Source organism: Balaenoptera acutorostrata, chromosome 11 (assembly GCF_949987535.1).
Source record: "Balaenoptera acutorostrata chromosome 11, mBalAcu1.1, whole genome shotgun sequence".
In the NCBI taxonomy this organism is placed as follows: Eukaryota; Metazoa; Chordata; class Mammalia; order Artiodactyla; family Balaenopteridae; genus Balaenoptera; species Balaenoptera acutorostrata.
The window spans coordinates 4,926,129-4,945,593 of record NC_080074.1 but is presented as its reverse complement, the minus strand read 5'-3'; the positions used below and the strand labels follow the sequence as shown (position 1 = coordinate 4,945,593).

Sequence of the window (19,465 nt, the reverse complement as noted above, 5' to 3'; positions counted from 1 at the left end):
TAATATACAAGAATGAAGGTTCTAGACTCAGACTCGAGGGTCTGAGTCCTGGCTCTGTCCATTTGTGACCATGTTTTACCGTAATCTCTTGCTGCGTCATAAACTCCCCTAGCACTTAACAGCTTCAAACAACAACCATTTTGAAGTGTATCCTGATTTCTGTGGGATAAAGAGGGACATTTTGTAATAATAAAGAAGACAAAATAACCCTCAGAATTTATGGACCAGTAACAGCTTTAAAATACATGCAGCAAAATCTGGTAGAACCAAAGGAAAAACAGATACACGATCCTAGTGGGAAACCTCAGTACCCTTCTCTGTAGAGTTGAAGGAACAAGCAGACAGAAAACCAACACTCTAGAAACACAATCAATCAAATTAACCTAACTGACATTTAAAGAACACGCACCCTAAGAACAGCAAAACAGGGCTTCCCTGGTGGCGCAGTGGTTAAGAATCTGCCTGCCACTGCAGGGGACACAGGTTCGAGCCCTGGTCTGGGAAGATCCCACATGCCGCAGAGCAACTAAGCCCGTGTGCCACAACTACTGAGCCTGCGCTCTAGAGCCCGTGAGCCACAACTACTGATGCCCGCGTGCCTAGAGCCCGTGCTCCACAACTAGAGAAGCCACTGCAGTGAGAAGCCTGTGCACCGCAGTGAAGTGTAGCCCTTGCTCGCCGCAACTAGAGAAAGCCTGAGTGCAGCAACGAAGACCCAACGCAGCCAAAAATAAATTTAAAAAATTAAAAAAAAAGAAATTGTACACTCAGCACTACTAGAAAATGATACTTCATTGTGTTCAAATCTGTTAAAAAAAAAAAAAGAACAGCAAAACATATTCTGCTCAATTAAAAAGTGGCGGAGCAGGATCCCAGCCAGGTATGTCTGACTTCAGAGCCCTTGTCCCTCAGTCTAGCATAGTCCTCAAATATGCTGCCTTCGGGGCAAGAAAATCCAGCAGATGAGGAAAGAGAAACAGACGTGTTTAGTGGGAGCCCAGGGGTCCGTAGAATGGATCCCTGTGGGCAGCTCTGGCTTCAGATCCTGACTCTGCCAGCTGGGGAGGGGTGTGGTGGGATGCGGCTGGGAAGGTCATTCTTTTATATTAGTACCTGTGTTTTCAAGTTTCCTTACGTGAATCTCTGTATCAAATGAGCACATAAGAGACTGAGTGTTAACAGCCTGTCTGAGGCAACATATTGGGTTTTCACGAAGCATCTTTTTTTTTTTTTTTTTTTTTTTTTGGTACACGCTGCACGGCTTGCAAGATCTTAGTTCCCCATCCAGGGATTGAACCCGGGCCACAGCAGTGAAAGTGCCAAGTCCTAACCACTGGACCCCTAGGAATTCCCGAAGCATCTTTTTTGATTGATCAGGTCTCCTGGTTCTGCTCTCATGGCCAGATCTTCTCAGGCCCATGGGCCTTCCTTTGTATGTTTCCTTCTGTCTGGAATGCCCTTCCCTCTTTTGTCCTCTGCAAGCTCCTACTCATCCCTCAAAACCCACCTCTGAAGTTGCCCCATGTGGAGCCCTTCCCAACTCCAGATCTCCCCCATAGCACGTGCATCCTTCTGGTGGAACGCTCAGACGATGCATTATCATTTTTATTATTTCTGCCTCTCTTTTGGTCACCTACTTCATTAGGGTCCAGGCTGCATCTCTCTCTCCCTGTATGGCATCTTGGTCCTGTGTTTTCACAAAGGTGTGGTGAGGACCAGAGCCCTGTGCTTGTCACGATCACCCATCATACCCAGGTGAAAACTGTTGCTTTCTTTTCTCTCCCCTCAGTCTCAAAGACAAAAATCAAGGTGAACTCACCCCCCTGTGCTGAGGTACACAGTGACATACCTGAGAGAGGAAGGTGAGTAAGAGCTGGCTCCAGCCTGGGGAGGTGAGGGCTGCCAGGTACACCTCCCCAGGAGGCCTCTCTGGGATCCTGAGCGCCCCACAGGCCAGGGAATTGGAGGAGCTGGAACCTGGGCAGGGAGGGTAATCGGGATGGGCAGGGCTCGGGCACAGTGGCTCCAGCCAGGGGCTCTGACCCGACTGTCTGGGTTTGAATCCTGGCTCCACTGTGTGCTAGCTGTGTGGCCTCAGGTGAGTTACTTACCTTCTCTGGGCCTCTGTTTCCTCATCTGTCCAATGGGGTTAATAACAGTATCTGGTGCACGGGGTTGTCATGGGGCCTAAATGAGGTGAAGCGTGTGTGTTGCTTCGCACAGCACTAGTCTGCAAGAGGCCCACCATGAAAGGGACTCCTTTGGCCTGAGAGATAAGCTTGGTTTGTAGATGCCATTGCCAGTGGGGTGGGTGCACTCAGTGACTTGGAAGTGAGCCTTGTGGCTCCTCCAAGACTCCTGAGGCCAGAGCTCAGATCCACAGGGCAGGTGCATGGAGGCTGCTTTTACCCTAACAGGAGGAAGATGATTCTCTCGGAGGAATGGGCATCCAGGGACGAGTGGCCCCCTGCAGGTGCAGGTGCGGGAGCTGCAGGGGGTGGTGCATCAGGCAGGAAGTGGGGTCCCTGGGGGTGGTTCCCAGTGTGCCCCAAGAACTGTATGTTCAAGGCGTAAAAAGTTCTCTGAGACAACGGCTGTCGGGCTGGAGGGTCTGTGGTTGTCATTTGGAGCTGTCTCTCCTTTGACATTTGTTTCTACTTTTCATTTGTAGTACTGCCCGTTCTGTTATGTATTTCAGGAATGGACAAAAAGCTAGTGTATAAACAGTTTCACAGAAACTGTGAAAGGGAGTCTTCCTTTTTTTTTTTTTTTAACATATTAATTCCTTTATTTATTTAAAAAAACTTAACAAAACAAAAAAACAGCCCATAGTAGCAACTCACTATATACTTGTTGGATGAATATGTGAATTAAACAGGTATTCACTGGGCACTCAGCTGTATCCAGCCCGGGTCTAGGCACTGGGCTTGCCATGGTGACCGCAACACATAACCTCTGCCTTCCAGGGGGCTGTAAGTGTGACAACCACAAACTCACAAGGACAGGGATGGCTGGTCATAGAGGTCAGGGGAACCTGAGCTCTGACGCCTGGGCCGGAGGTCCCTGTATTAGTTTCCTGTGCTGCATAACAAATAGACACAAACTTAGGAGCTTAAAACAGCATGAATTTATTATTTCTAAAGTGTCTGGAGGTCAGCAGTCCGGGCGCACGGGGGTTGGATTTTCTGCTCAGGGTCTCACAGGGCTAAACTCAAGGTGTTGACCAGGCTGTGTTCCCTTCTGGAGGCTCTGGGCAAGAACCCACTTCCTCGCTCGTTCAGATCGTTGGCCAAATTCAGTTCTTTGTAGTTGTACTTCCAAGATGCCTGCTTCCTTGTTGGCTGTCAGCCAGGGGCCTATTTCTGTTCCTAAAGGCCGCTTGCTTTCCTTGCCGTGTGACCCCCTCCCTGGAGAAATTCCCACACCTGGAATCCCTGCCCCCATGCTGTGAATCTCTGTTGCCAGGAAGACCCCAGTCCCTTTAAAGAAGCTCACCTGATTAGGTCAGGCCCACCCTAGATAATCTCCATATCTTGAGGTCAACGGCACTGGAACTGAATTCCATCTCCAAAGTCCCTTCACTGCAGTATCTAGATTAGTGTTTGAGTGAATACCTGGGACCCCAGGGTCTGGGAATCTGGGGGCCGTCTCAGAATTCTGCCTACTACAGTCACTCAGCAAAAAAGAGAGGGACCAGCCCCTCCCCCCCCCCCACCCCAGGCAGAGTGAACGGCATGTGCAAAGGCTGAAGGTAGGAAGGAGCATGGAGCCAACTAGAGGCTGGACGGAGGGGTTAGAGGGGCAGTGGGGCAGGAGAGCGGGCGGCAGTAGCCAGACCCGTAGGTCTGGGGTACGGGGCCACGGGCAGCTGTCCCTTGGCTGATGGAGACAGGAAGGGCTCCGTGCCGGAGCTGATGAGTTATGTGTTGGATAGCTCACCCAGCTTCAGAGTGGAAAAGAGACTGGGGACGAGGTGAGGGGCAAGCATGGGCGTCTGGGGCCCAGCACGGTCCCATAGAACCTGGAAATGTTCTATGTCTGCACTGTCCAGGGTGGTAACCACTGGCCACTTGTGGCAGTCGCCCAACAGAGCACTTAATATGTGGCTTGTGTGTTGAGTATGGATAACTTGATTCTTTTTAATTTAATTTCTTTTTTTTGGCTGCACCACGCGGCATGTGGGATCTTAGTTCCCCGACCAGGGATCGAACCCATGTCCCCTGCATCGGAAGGTGGAGTCTTAACCACTGGACCAGCAGGGAAGTCCCTATTTTATTTAATTTTAACTGAAAAAATTTAAATCACCATGTGCCGCTAGTAGCCACTGTATTGGACAGGTCAGCTCTAGACACTCGCGGGAAGAAAAGGAAGCAGCATGTTTGGGGGTGTCCTGGGGGCCGGGCTCGTGCCATGCATTATCCGTCCATCTTTCCTGCAGCCCTTGGAGGCAGGGGCCCCCGGCCTTACTCAACGGATGAGGCAGCTGAGGCTCAGAGAGGCTAAGTGCTTTCTCTGAGGTCACACAGCTGGCACGAGACAGCATCGGGCAGACCCCAGCTGTCTGCCTTAAGTGTCATTCTCTTCCATGCTCCCTCTCTGGGGCCCACAGAGGTGGGGAATCAGGTGGGATTGGGGAATATGGAAGGTTTGATTTAAGAGGAATAAATACAGGTAGGGGTGGAGGATAGTGGGGGGAAAGACGAGCCAGGCTGGTGAGCATTTCCTGCCAGCCACAGCGGGGTGATGCGTGGGCAGCGGGGAGTCACGGGACATCTAGAAACCTCAGGTGCTGGGCCCTGTGAGATGCCTGGAGGCTCTCCCCCTGCAGGACTCCACGCCGAGGGCCTGTTCCGGAGATCGGCCAGCGTCCAGACCGTCCGCGAGATCCAGCGGCTCTACAACCAAGGTGGATGGGCTCCCCCGAGACCCCCACTCTGAGCCTCCTGCCCGGCCAGCCACACAGCGCTCGGGCGCCTCCAAGCCCCGTCACCCCCCGACCCCAGAATAGCCCAGGGCCGGGGCCAGCGGCCCAGATGAGTCCTGTGCCCGGACCCCAGACTCCCGTCTCAGCCCTGCGTGCCAGGTACCGGGGACAGTGGAAGCCGGGCCCTGACCTCAGAGCGCTCTCGTCCCAGGCGGGGCTAAGCCACAGGGCAGAGAATCAGTAGTGTCCCCCAGCCTCGGCCGGACGCCCTGGAGAGGCAGGGGAGGGCGGGCGACACCCTATTTCCAGGACAGGACAGCTGTGTCCCAGTGTCGGGCTGTTCCCCTCAGGAGGTTTACAGCCATTTCGTGGCAGAGCCTGTTTTAAAGCAGGAATCCCCTGCCCAGAGTCAGAACTCAGACGTCCGATGTTCTGTGCCTAGGGAAGCCTGTGAACTTTGACGACTATGGCAACATCTACCTCCCTGCTGTGATCCTGAAGACCTTCCTGTGGGAGCTGCCCCAGCCGCTGCTGACCTTCGAGACCGTCGAGCAGATTCTCGGGATCACCAGTACGTAACCGACGTGGGTGCCGGCCGAGGACCAGGCGGGGCGGGCGCTGGCACTGCGGGCCAGGAGAGGGGCTGTCCCCACCTGCACCCCTGCTGGCCTCAGCCAGGCCACCACTGTCTGTGGTCGGGGCACAGGGGTCAGGGGTTGTCAGCTGCCGCTGGGCCGAGAGGGGGGTCTCGGAAGGCATCTTAGATTTGGGGCACGTCTCCCTGGTCATAGTGCCCCACCCCGTGCTGCTCTGGAGGAACTCCCACCTCCAGCAGCTCAGCTCCCTCATCTAAAAGGGCGTAGCCACCCACCTGCTGTTACAGAAAAAGCTACTCATGACCCTTGTGAAAGCACAGTGAGGCAGCCCTTATCTGGGGCGGGGGAGATTGTGAGAGGTGTAGGCACCACTGCAGTGGGGTTTGGCAGTGGGGAGACAGTTTGGGCTCAACTCCAAATACAACAAGCAGAAGGAGGGGTTTACAGCCAAGGAGCAGGTCGGGGACGGGGGCGGGGGGGGCGTGGCCCATGGATGGAAAATTACTGAGAGGCAGCATCAGGGGTGGGGGATGGATTCTGGCTAAACTGATCCAACAGGATTCTTGCTGCAGGCAGGCCAAGTGGTCCAACATCCGCTGAGGGATAGGGGATGGGGGGGATGAGGACCCGATCAGATATCAAGGGTGATCAGGGTTCTTGTTAAACTAACTTAGGGTTCTTGGTAAAGTTGGACAATGCAGAGATAAACATAGAAGCCCAAAAGCTGAGGGCTTGTTAAAAAAGAACTCAGAAGAGACTGACTAGAGTTCTCCCCAAACTGGTAGAGAATGCCAACGAGCTGTGACGCAAGCTGCAGCTCTAGGGCATGGAGATGCAGATGCTCTGGGGTGGGTCAGGTACACACTTGGCCATGACACTGATCACTCCTAACAGCCCAGTAATGACACATCAGAGATGCTGGAGGACGCTAGGAAAGCAACGTAATCAAACATTGTCGCTTTCAAATGGGGCGACCTCTGGCCCCAGTGTTCCCCGAAAACTGGGTGTGCTTCTTGGTGGGTGTCGAGCCAAAAGACATAACCAAGGTCCCCACCACCACATACACACACACACACTAAGAGACTAAGCACTAGCATTGTTTCTAACAGCTCAAGGTTGCACCCCTAGGATGGTGACTCCAACCCAAATAAGTTCCTGCCCAAGGAAGTACTTTTCATTCCAGCCAAAACCTGGTGATAGGCAGAGATGCCCAACCCTGTCTTAGAGCAGTTATTTTAGAAAGTTTGCAATTATGAGTTAGTTCTTTCCTTTTCATTTGCATCTCTACTCATTCTTTCTAATGGCTGCCTAGCATTCCATCAACTTTATTATTCTGAAGCATACAGACCCTGCCTTCTGAGCTGCCACCCGACAGCTCAACCTGGCTGAATCGTGACTCAGGCATAGGGTTGCCAGATTCAGCAGTTAAAAAATACAGGAGCCCCAGTTAAATGTGAATTTCAAATAAACAACAAATACCTTTTTAGTATAAGTGTGTTCCAAATATTGCACAGGACATACCTATACTAAAAAATATTTGCTGTTTATCTGAAATTCACATTTAACTGGATGTCCTCTGTTTTATCTGGCAACCCTGCTCAGGTGGGGTGCGTGACTCCTTGAATTGATGCAAAAGCAAGTCCTTGCAGGGCACGCTCTAGAGGAAATGGACTTTCCAGGTGGCCTGTGGTGTCCAGGGAAAAAGGAGACTGCTACAGGGACCATCGCCCAATGTATAGCAAGGTTAAGAGCACCGGCTCAGAGCTGAACAGATTTGGACTCAAGTCTGGGCTGCGTCACACATTAGCTGTGTGACCTTGGGCAAGTCACTTAACCTCTCTGAGCTCACCTCCCTCATCTATATAAAATTGGGGCTGCTTTGAGGATTAAATGTGCATAAAATGCTTGGCATGGTTCCTGGCACACAGTAAGTGCTTTGTACGTGGTGGCTTTGCGACAGTGAGCTGGTCCTCCCTGCTCACCAGTGAGTGCTCTTTTTCGAAGGAACCATAGTGAGAGCTGGAGGTGGACATTACACCAGTATCTACTCTGGGACCACAGTCCTTAGAAAGATGTCGAGGCTGGAAAGCAGAGATCCAGGGCAACTAGATGGCGGCCTCCAAGCTTGTTGGTTCCTCAGAAATATTAATTCCAAGGGAATTCCTGGTCCACTCAAATTAGCCAGCAACAGCTTGAGTTCAGGAAAGAATGACTTTTATTAAAAAACCAGCAAGAACGTTCACATCAGGGAATTCTGTGTCTTTCGGCAGTGGCTGTGTTTGTAAAGCCCAGGGTTTAGTGGGAGGAGGTTGGTATGCTGGAGGGTTGAGGTGTGAGTGTGTGTACGTGTGTACGTGTGTGTCTGCAGCGGGAGCTCGGTGAATGCGTGTTGAAGCGCGTTTGGACTTGCAGTTTGTGGAGCTCAGTGAGGGCTGGAGTTGTGGCAGCTCTGGGGGCGCTCAGTCTGCTCACGTACATCCAGGCCCTGGTCGGGGTGGCCCCTGAGCTGTGAATCTAAGCAGGTTGTTAGTCTAGAGCAGGGTCAGCACGCTTTCGCTCTAAAGAGCCCGATAGTAAATATTTTAGGCTGTGCGCGCCGGACTCCTGTCACGGACTCACCTGTCATGCAAAGCAGCCATTCATTCGTGGATGGATCAATGGGTGTGGGTCTGGGCCAATGAGGCTTTACTGACAGAAGTGGGCCGCTGGCCCTCGCCTGTAGTCTGCCTAGACCATCCCACGCATAAGGGTTCTGGCTCCCTGGGCTGCCTGCGGGGGAGCCGTGACAGTGCCCGGGGCAGACAATGGAGCGGAGCTCAGAGAAGGGGGGTTTGCTGAGAACAGCCATGCGGCCAGGAAGGAAGTGGGAGCCCCGGGCCCAGACGAGGGACAGTCTGTTCCCCGGCCCTCACCCCTGCCCGCCCTCGGAGGGACGCAGGAAGGGCGGGCTCAGGAAGGACCCTCATGCTGTGGCAGGTGTGGAGAGCAGCCTGCGAGTGACCCGCTGCCGCCAGATTCTGCAGAGCCTTCCAGAACACAGCTACACCGTCCTCAGCTACCTCATGGGCTTCCTGCACGAGGTGAGTGGGCCGAGCCAGCCCCAGCGGTGCCGGAACAGACCAACATCTGGTTCCCACCCTCTCTCGGCCTCGGAGCCCCACCCTGGCCCCAAAGGACCTCATCCAAGGCCTGACCGGGCAGCAGCTCCGCCGAGAAACCCTCTCGGCCTCCGGGCAGGTCACCTATGCCATTCCTGCTGCTCCCGGGCCAGGTGCCCTCAGCCGATGCCAGACCCTCTCTAGCGGGTTCCTCTGCTCTCACATCAGCTCCTGCCTGGGCTGAGTGTCGGGGGGACGTGCCCGGGCCAGGGATACTCAGGAGAGTCTCGCTACCTGTGTGTGGCCTGAGCTGGACGTGCCTGTGAAGTTTCATGAGTGTCCTGGGGCTGCCGTGGCAAGTGCCACATACTGGGGAGGCTTAAGACTATAGAATTGTGTACTCTCATGGTCCCGGAGGCCAGAGATCCTAGAACCAAGGTGTCGCAGGGCCGCACTCCCTCCGAAGGCTCCAGGGGAAAGTCCTTCCTGCCTCCTCTGCTCCTGGTGGCTGCAGGCACTCCGTAGCTCGTGGCTGCATCCCTCCGGCCCCGTCTTCCCCGGCCTCCTCCTGTGTGTCTCTGTCTCCCTCTCCTTTCTCTGATAAGGCTGCTCGTCATTGGATTTAGGTCCCACCTGGGTCATCTGGGGTGATCTCGTCTTGATATCCTTAACTACATCTGCAAAGACCCTTCTTCCAATAAGGTCACCTTCACAGGTTCTGGGCGGACTTACCTTTTGCAGGGCTGCCATTCAACCCCTCGCACTAGGATAAGAAAATGACAGGGAGGGAAGCTCCTTTCCTGGCTCTGGGTCTGGGCTCTCCTGGGTCAGAGAGCAGCAGCCTGTGAGGCCAAGGGGGGAGCGTCCACAACCCCAAATGGGGCCTCCCCCCTCGCCCCCAGACCCACGTCCTCCATTGTATAACTGCTTCTTCATCCCCTCACCTCTCCGGGCCCTTTGTGGGTGGGGAGTGGACGCGGTTGTGAACGAGGCAGGGCCTGGCTGTGTGCGTCCCGGCTGGGGACCCCGAGCTTCTGAGCATCTACAGTGCAGCAACGTCATGGGGGAGGCTTGTCCAGGGTCTTCAGGGCCCGTGCAGGAACCCTGCTCCGAGGCAAGCGGCCTGAGGATGTGATGACCAGTGAGGGCAGAGGGGACCTCCGGGCCGTGTCACACGCTGGAGCCCGTACCCTAGCGCCACCTCTTGGTTTTAAAATAAACTGCTTCATGCCCCCCTCTCCATCACTTGACTTCATTTCTCAGAGGTCAGCAGCTCAAAGTTTCCCTCCCAAGCCTCTTCTTTTTCTCTCCTTCGTATTCCCTCCTGCCTCTTCTCACCTCTGTGTTCACTCCACTCCCTGACCTGTGGAGTGCAGTCCTCTGCCCTGCCTGTCCTCACTGTCTCTAAGGGAGAGGACATGTGCACGGTGAACCGTCTCCCAGTGCCTGGCAGCGGATGGGTGACACCTCGTGCCAAGGACCGGGCAGACCAGGGCAGGGGAGCATCTGCGTGTTTCTCTGATGCAGATTCCGTGCCGCGTCCAGGCTGGAATACGGAGTCCCCGAGTCTGGCCGTCCAGGTGGTAAGGACTTCGGTCCTATTACAGCTTCTGGGGCAGAGGAGGTGGAGCTGGTGGCGGGTGCTGGAGGGGGGACCCTCCCACTGACACAGTACATCCTCCTGGGGAGAGGCCGGCTCAGCCCCATCGGGGCGGACGTGGTCGGGGGCTGAGCTGGGTGCTTCCTGCAGGGCTCGGAGGATGACACACGCGGCCATGCGGGGCCGCAGGCTGGTGAGGAGACCACCGCCATCCTCGCTTGACCCTGCGCGGCGCCGGGGCTGACGCAGAACCACCTCCTCACCTGCCTCTTCAGCCCCATGGAGCCCGGACGGCTGGGTGTTCATGGTTGGGGCTTGAGGGGCTTTAAAGAACACCCCTCTTCGCTGTCCGGGCTCAGAACATTGCGGGAAAAGCAGACTCAGGAGCCCCTCAGGGGGTGTCAAAATGCCTGCTTCGAGCTGACCGGGGCCCGGCCTGAGTTCTGTCTGTGGCCAAGGGCGCTTGCTAACTAGTCACCCTGATTTCGACAAACACCACCTGGTCGCGGGCCCCAGGCAAGGCATGGGCTAGAATCCACGTGTCCTGCAGAGGTAGTTCCTGAGGAGCATGGGCTCAGTTCCGCCTCCCAGGCCCACCTTCAGAATAGTCCCTCCTCCTCCCAAGGGAGGGGCAGGGGTGTGGAGAGAGAGGCCGGGAGGATTAATCCTCCCTGATGAAGTTTCCCCACGTGGGGCAGGTGGGCCTCTGTGTCTTCTCTGATAGTCTCGTTCCTGGTCTACAGATGAGGACCTGGAGGCCCAGAGAGGGAAAGGGCCTTACTCCAACTCACACAGCTTGTATGTGGCAGAGCAGGGATTCAGCCCTGTGCAAAAAGGCAGAGATTGGGGCCTCAGTCTCCCCACCTGTACAATGGGGGGAGGGGTTTCACACTGCACCCTCTCCTCCAGCTCAGAAACCACAAGGCCTGAGCTAGAATCAGCTCCACCGCACGTCTGGTCACGTTTAACCTCCCTGCGCCTGCTTCCTATCTGAGCACAGCTGAACGATCCAGTGTGGACATCAGGGTTTGTCTGCCCAGTGTTTACAACAGCCGAGACTTGGAAACAACCTAAGTGTTTCTCGATGGATGAATGGACAAAGAAGATGTGATTATCTATGCAATGGAATATTATTCAGCCATAAAAAGCAAGGAAATCCTACCATTTTTGACCACATGGACGGACTAGAGGATGTTATGATAAGTGAAATAAGTCAGGCGGAAAAAGACAAATACCACGTGTTCTCATTTAATACGTGGAACAAAAACAAACAAAAACCACCAAACTTGTAGAAAAAGAGATCAGATTTGTGGTTACCAGAGACAGGAGGTGGGGGGAATAGAACTGGAAGACAGTGGTCAGAAGTTACAAACTTCAGTTATAAGGTAAATAACACTAGGGAAGTAACGCACAACACGGGGACGGTAGCTAACCTTGCTGTACGATACATAGGAAAGTTGCTGAGAGAGTAGATCCTAGGAGTTCTCATCACAAGGAGAAAAATTTTTTCTTTTTATTCTGTCTATATGAGCTGATGGCTGTCGACTGAACCTATTACGATAATCATTTCACAATATATGTAAATCAGACCATCATGCTGAATGCCTTAAACTTACACAGGGATGTATGTCAATTATTTCTCAATAAAATTGGGGGAAAAAAAGATTTGTCTGCTGCCACACTATATTTTGGGCATTTCCTGGTTGTTCTAGAACCATCTACATCTTTGGGTTTATTTTTTATTTATTTATTTTAATTAATTAATTATTTATTTTTGGCTGCCTTGGGTCTTCGTTGCCGCATGGGCTTTCTCTAGTTGCAGCGAGCAGGGGCTACTCTTCATTGCTGTGGCTTCTCTTGTTGCGGAGCACGGGCTCTAGGCGCACGGGCTTCAGTAGTTGTGGCTCGTGGGCTCAGCAGTTGTGGCTCGCGGGCTCTAGAGCACAGGCTCAGTAGTTGTGGCGCACGGGCTTAGCTGCTCCGCGGCATGTGGGATCTTCCCGGACCAGGGCTCGAACCTGTGTCCCCTGCGTTGGCAGGCGGATTCTTAACCACTGCGCCACCAGGGAAGTCCTCATCTTTGGGTTTAAAACATGTTTTGGTTGCCCGGATGGTTGTCCACACTCCTCCCTCTGTGTGCCCGCCCCCTCAACACCTCTTCAGCCCCGTGTCCTGGGCATCTGGGGGCGCCCAGGGTCTGCTGGTCTGAGTGGTATCGTCCGTCTCCTCCCAGCTCCCTCTCCCTCACCGGTCTCTCCGCATCCCCCCTTCCTGGCTCTGGATTTGCTCCCCTCCCACTCCATCCGTCTTCTTTATCTGTCTTTGCTGTTCCTTCCAGCTCACCCTCTGTCACCACTAAGCCGACCAGAACGATTCTCTGTACAACTTGAAAAGTGATGATTGTTTCCTTTCTCTTCTATTCTGCTACAAAGCCTTTTTCTTTTTATTTTTTCTCTTTCATTCTTTTTTCTTTTTTTAAAACACAACCCTCCAGCTCCAACCAACCACAGCCAGGCCCTAGGGGCCCAGATTCCAGCCCAGAGGGGTTCAGTTTGGAGCCCGAGGCAAACCCCACCGCCTGTCCCCCGCTGGCCTCAGCCTCTGGAAAACCTGCCTGGCATCTACTCCCCTGCCCCCAGGAAGGTGTCTTGTTCTCATACAATTCAGAGCAACCCTAAAACAGCCTCAGAGTTCTGTTGCCAGGAAAAAAAAAAAAACTGAAATAAAAATGACGGCTCCCCTAAGAGCACAGCAGTGTGAACACCAGAATTAACAACGACGTTAAATCAAATCTCATGCATTACGCAGAAAGGCTTACAGTGCGAAGCACATTTGTGAAATGTACGGTTCAAATTTTCTGACTCCGAGAGGTGGCCCCGAGACGTTCTCCTGTGGCTGCTTTGATAACAGTCTCCCTTTCACAAAAGATAATTGTGGAATCCTAGCTCCAGCAGGCGTGGCCCTGTCACCCTTCCCTTGTATCAAAGCACAATTTCCACAGCCAAAGAAAGTGATTACGGTGATAATGTGTTGGAGACACACGCGGCGCGTATCAGCCTAAAACAATGAAACATGATGCAGAAATGAGGGCTCCAGGGTGTCTCTATTGACAGGACGTGTGAAATAAATTGTCCAAACATTCACTTTTGCAGAAATGACGGAGATTTTAAGTGACTTGGGAGATTAGACTGGCTGCCCAGAACTTGTAGCTGACATGTACCAGGAATGAATGAATCCTGCCCAGAACAGAAACGTCTGTAGGCAAAGCAAGTGGCCGGTCTACCCTGAAGGGATCCAGGCTGCCGTCACTGGGGGAGCAGGCAGTGGGCACCCCGCTTCTGGTACGGCTCAAACTCACAGCCGTGTGACCCTAGGCAAGTCATGTCACCTAGTGCGGGGAGTCCAAAGCCGGAAGGCTCAGCTTGGGTCTCTGTCCTCCACGGTGGGAGTGAAGCCGGGGTAAGCTCTTTGAGCTTTTTCTTGTTTGTGTAATGGAAGGGCAGTCTCCACTCTGCGGTTCCCCGTGTGCTTTTCAGCCTCTGCTTTGTGCCAGGCAGTGCCAGTCTCACAGTTATAGAGGTGAGCGGGTTACACTTCCTGCCTTCAAGGGGCGTGCAGAATAGTTGGGAAGAAAGGCAAATAAATGCACAAACTACGTCTTTTTAGAGCTACTGCAGTATGCACAGGACTCAGGCAGGCGCGGGAGAAAGATGGGAGACAGGGGAGAGTCCCGGGCAGCTCCCAGGCTTGAGGTATGTGGGCCCCTGAGGGTGGGGTCCTCCCCTGGGTTGGATGGGATGGAAGAGGCAGGGCGAACCCTGCTGTTGGTTTGATAACAAAAAGCTTTACTGTTTTGTTATCAGAAAAATAATTGCTCAGGGGAAAAAAATTCACTGACAGAAAGTGCAAACAAAGTGAGCATCCTTTAAAATTTTACCACCCGGCGAGAACCATTGTTAATATTTTGAGGCATGGGCACTTTCCTAACACTGCTCGTAGAGATGTAAATTGGTACAATTACAATTTAGCAAGCTGTTGAAGTTAAAGCTGATCCGGCAATTGTAAGTCGAGGGAAAGAACCAGAAACGTAGGTACAGAGCATTACTGCAGCGTCATCAGAGCAGATAATTAGGCGAAGCCTGAGTGTCCATCAATAGAAGAAATAGCAGATGAATGAAAGTTACATCCACGTGATTGAATAGTGTCCTGCAGGTAAAATGGATAACCTGGATCTGTATGTTTCCACATGGCTAGATCTCCAAATATTATGCTGAGAGGGGAAAAAGTTGCAGAGTGATAAACACAGGGTGCTATCACTTATGTAAAGTTTTAAAACTCCCTAATCCTATATATCGTTTATGAATTGAAAATATTACACTTTTGGAACAATATACAGAAGGAGTTTTAAAAAAGTGACTAGGAAGGAGACATACCAAATTCCTCATGGAGGAGAAGAACAAAAGGGTCTTTAATTTTTACTTCATTCTATCTAAGTTTTTCTAAGGATTCTTAATATATCTAAGTGTTCTGCTTCCAGTATGGCTGAGTAACTCTGTTGAGATTTGACTTTCCCACAGACAACATCTATAAACTCCAGACAAAATACAAAAGAACAAAAGTAAACAAAGAGAAAATCAACAGTGACTGGAGAATGAACCAGGACAGATTCTGGAGGGAAGTCCACACTTGTAGAATGACAGGAGATAAGTTTACATTATGTGGCTTTTAACCCAAGCCAGGCCAGAGCTGTCAATTCTGATAGAATGGCTATGTCAACAGTAGAAAATGACAGTCTTTTTGGCTTGAAGAACAGAGGGCAGAATTTGGGACAACCAGAGTCACTAGAAGGTGGATAGAGGATTCCAGACAGGAGAGAGGCAGACAGGGAGAGCCTACATTTTGTGCATAAACTCTGCTGAAAGTTCTGCCTGATCCCTGAGCCACACAAGCAGGACAGACACCAGCTAATGATAAAAGAACTAAACTGATGTTTGAGCTACCAATTGACACAGCTTGCAGTTTGAGTTCATCCAAGTTCAATGTCTGCTAAAGCAAACAAAAACCAGCACTCTTCAGAGAAACATAACAGAACCCAGGGTCTCTACAATATAATTCACAACATCCAAGATACAATTAAAATTTTTTCATCATACAAAGAAATAGGAAAATGCAACCCCACTCTAAAGCAATCAATGGAGCTCAACCTTAAAATAATGCCGGTGTTAGAAATTGCAGTCAAGGATGTTAAAGTAGCTATTACACACATCCTCAAGTATATAAGGGAAAATATGATTAAAGTAAATGAAAAGATAGGAAATCTCAGTGAAAAATAAAAATAGAAATCATTAAAAACACAGGGAAATTCTATAAGAGCAAAATACAGTATCTAAAATTATTTTATAAAGAAAAGAAAAAGAAACCCGTTGGTTGTATACAATAGGAGAATGGAGTTGATTGTAAAGAGTTATCTTGAATCTAGACCAGTAGAAATTACCCAGTCTGAATAACAAAAAGTAAAAGGATTGAAAAAATCTGATCAGAGCCTTAGGAACCTGTGTGACAATATCAGAATGTCTCACACACACACATAATTGGAGCTCCAGAGGCAGAGGAGGGAGAGAATAGGGCACAAAACAATTTTGAAAATTAATGGCCGAAAAAATCCACAATTTGGTGAAAGACATAAGTTTTCAGATTCAATAATCTCAACAAACCCCAAGATAGATAAAAATCAAAGAAAAATACACCTAGACACTCTATACAGAGACTTCTGGGAATTATGCAGAGAACAAGGACACATTGCATACAGAAGACCAAGGATGGAAGTCAGCTGACCTATCAGCAGAAACTATAAGGCCAAAAGACAGTAAAACAACATCTTGTTCCAATACAATAAAGGAACAATAAAAGGCCAAAGGAGGGGAAAGATTTCAAAATAGAATTCTATATCAGCCAAAAATACTCTTCAAGAATGAATGTTAAATAAAAACTCTTTTTAAGTAAAAGAAACCAAGGAACCTTTTTCACTGGCCGATCTGCATCACAAAAAGGAATTCCTTCAAGGTGATGGAAATGACAACACGTTGAAACCTGGATGTTTAGGAGGTAATAAAGAATGTTGGAAACAATAAATATCCGGGTTATATAAAAGAGTGCTTTCCCTTCTTAATTTAAAAGAAGTAAACTGGATTGTTTGAAGCAGATATATATAATATTGTCTGATAGGATTTATAATATATGTAGGTGTAATACATATGACAGCTGTAGCATTGAATACAGCAGCAAGGGACTTATTTCAAGGTTTCTACCTTTTACATGAAGTGGTACAATATTAATCCTAAGTAAACTGAAAAGGTAAGGATGTATATTACAACCCCTAGAACAACTACTAAAAAATAATGCAAAGAGATATAGCTTTAAAAATAGATAAATTAAAAGTGACTTCTTAATCTGCCTGCCAATGCAGGGGACACGGGTTTGAGTCCTGGTCCGGGAAGATCCCACATGGCACGGAGCAACTAAGCCCGTGCGCCACAACTACTGAGCCTGCGGTCTAGAGCCCACATGCCGCAACTACTGAAGCCTGCACGCCTAGAGCCTGTGCTCCACAACAAAAGCCACCACAATGAGAAGCCCGCACACCGCAATGAAGAGTAGCCCCTGCTTGCCACAACTAGAGAAAAGCCCGTGTGCAGCAACGAAGACCCAACACAGCCAAAAATAACTAACTAACTAACTAAATAACTAAATAAATAAATAAATTTGGATTAAAGAGAAGTAAAGATAAAGTCAACTGAAAAAAAAAAAGTGACTTCTTAAAAATACTCAGAAAATTTTAAATAAGGTAAGAAAGGATAAACAGGAGGAAGAAAAGCAGAGGGGACAAAAGGAATAAAATAATATAAACGGTAAACCTAAATCCATCTGTGTCGATAAAATTATCTCTAGTGTTAATGTACTAGACCCTACAGTTAAGAGGCAGATATTGTCCAAATGGATAGAAAAAAAAAAAAAAAGGCATAACTATATATGCACTTTAAAGATAGGTCAAAAGTAAAGTGATGCAAAAATATATACCATGCACACAGTGAGCGTCAGAAGTCTGGGGTGTCTATATTAATAATAAATAGGCTTTAAGACAAAGAATATTACTAAACATAGGTGGCCTTTTATAATGATAAAATGGTCAATTTATTTAGAAGACATAACTATCATAAATATGAAAGTACCTAATAATATCACTTAAATACATAAAGCAAAAAGCCCACAACAGATTTAAGCAATTTCCGTAATTGTAGTTGGAGATTTTAGCACTATATTGCATCAACTGAAAGATGAAGTAGATAAAAAGTTGGTAAAGTCATAGATAGTCTGAACAACACTACCACCACCTTGGCGTAATGGACATTTATAGAGTGCTACACTCACCAACAGAAGAATATACAATCTTGTCAATTGTACGTGATATAATCACCAATACAGACCAGATTCTGGGACATAAAACAAGTCCCAATAAATTTAAAAGAATTGAAATCATGTGAAGACGACAATGAAATCACATTAGTAATAAAAATCATATCTAGGAAAAACCTAAATATGTGAAAAAAATTTTTGGAAGAAAAAGGAGCCACGTTTCTAAAGAATCCGTGTGTCAAAGAAGAAATCATAATGGAAGAGAGAAAATAATTTGAACTGAACAGTAATGCAAAATATCGACAATTGGGAAACAGAGATAAAGCAATACCTAGAGGGAAATCTAAATGCTTATTTTAGAAATAAATAAAAATAAAAAAGAATAGTCTAAAATCAATGACTAATGTTCTACCTTAAGAAACTATACATACAGGCAGACTTTGGAAATATTGTAGGTTTGGTTCCATACCACTGCACAAAAGTGAATACTGCGATAAAGTGAGTCACGTGGACTTTTTGGTTTCCCAGTGCATATAAAAGTTATGTTTGCACTGTACTATAGTATATTAAGTGTGCAATAGCATTATGGCTAATGAAACAATGTACATACCTTAATTTAAAAAGTAATTCGTTGCTAAAAAGTGTTAACCATCATCTGAGCATTCAGTGAGTCATAGTAGTAACATCAAAGATCACTGATCACAGATCACCGTAACAAATATAATAATAATGAAAAGTTTGAAATACTGTGAAAACTACCAAATGTGACACAGAGACATGAAGTGAGCAAATGCTGTTGGAAAAATGGTGCCAATAGACTTGCTTGATGCAGGGTTGCCACAAACCTTCAATTTGTAAAAAATGTAATATCTGTGAAGTGCAATAAAGCAAACTGCAATAAGGCAAGGTCTGCCTGTGTATATATTTGACGCCACCCGTTGGACACAGCTGATTATCCAGGCGTGGGGTTCTCAACCTACTGGGCCTATTTTATATATATATGTGTGTACACACACGCACACACACACACATATATATATACACACAAATCAGTAGAAGGAAGGAAATGCTAAAGAATGAAATAATAACAAAAAATAGACAACTACAGAGAAAATTAACAAAGCCAAACTTTACTTCTTTGAAAAGATAAATAAAATTCATGAACCCCTAGCCAGATATATTAAGATAAAATAAACCACAAATTAAGAATGAGAAAGCTGGGCTTCCCTGGTGGCGCAGTGGTTGAGAATCTGCCTGCCAATGCAGGGGACACAGGTTCGCGCCCTGGTCTGGGAAGATCCCACATGCCGCGGAGCGACTGGGCCTGTGAGCCACAATTACTGAGCCTGCGCGTCTGGAGCCTGTGCTCCGCAGCAAGAGAGGCCGCGATAGTGAGAGGCCCGCGCACCGTGATGAAGAATGGCCCCCGCTTGCCGCAACTAGAGAAAGCCCTCGCACAGAAACGAAGACCCAACACAGCCAAAAATAAATAAATAAATAAATAAAATATTAAAAAAAAAAACTTAAAAAAAAAGAATGAGAAAGCAATGATCACTTTAGAGTCTACAGAAGGTAAAATGATAATTAAAATATTATGAGAAATTTTATGCCAAAAATTCAAAATAGGTGAGATGAAAAATTCCTTGAATAATTCAACTTAACTGAAAGTGACACAAAATGAAACATAAAATAGTCTTGTATATTAAATACATTGAAATTAAAAAAAAAAAGTCTTCCCCCAATGAAATTCCTGGCCCAGATGGCTTCACTGGTGAATTCTAACAAATATAAAGATGCTCTTTCAGAAAATAGAATACTTTCCACTTGTTTAATA

General features: G+C 48.7%; 1 protein-coding gene across 1 annotated transcript in view; it reads left to right on the top strand.

Moving 5' to 3' along the window:
* ARHGAP8 (Rho GTPase activating protein 8) overlaps positions 1-8,862 on the top strand; it is a 62,189-nt gene extending 53,327 nt beyond the window's left edge. The window contains 6 exon segments of the mRNA XM_057556540.1: positions 1,790-1,815; positions 1,818-1,862; positions 4,829-4,906; positions 5,367-5,495; positions 8,497-8,600; positions 8,695-8,862. Coding sequence (XP_057412523.1) covers positions 1,790-1,815; positions 1,818-1,862; positions 4,829-4,906; positions 5,367-5,495; positions 8,497-8,600; positions 8,695-8,862 — 550 coding nt within the window.
* Positions 8,863-19,465: the final 10,603 nt, after the last annotated feature.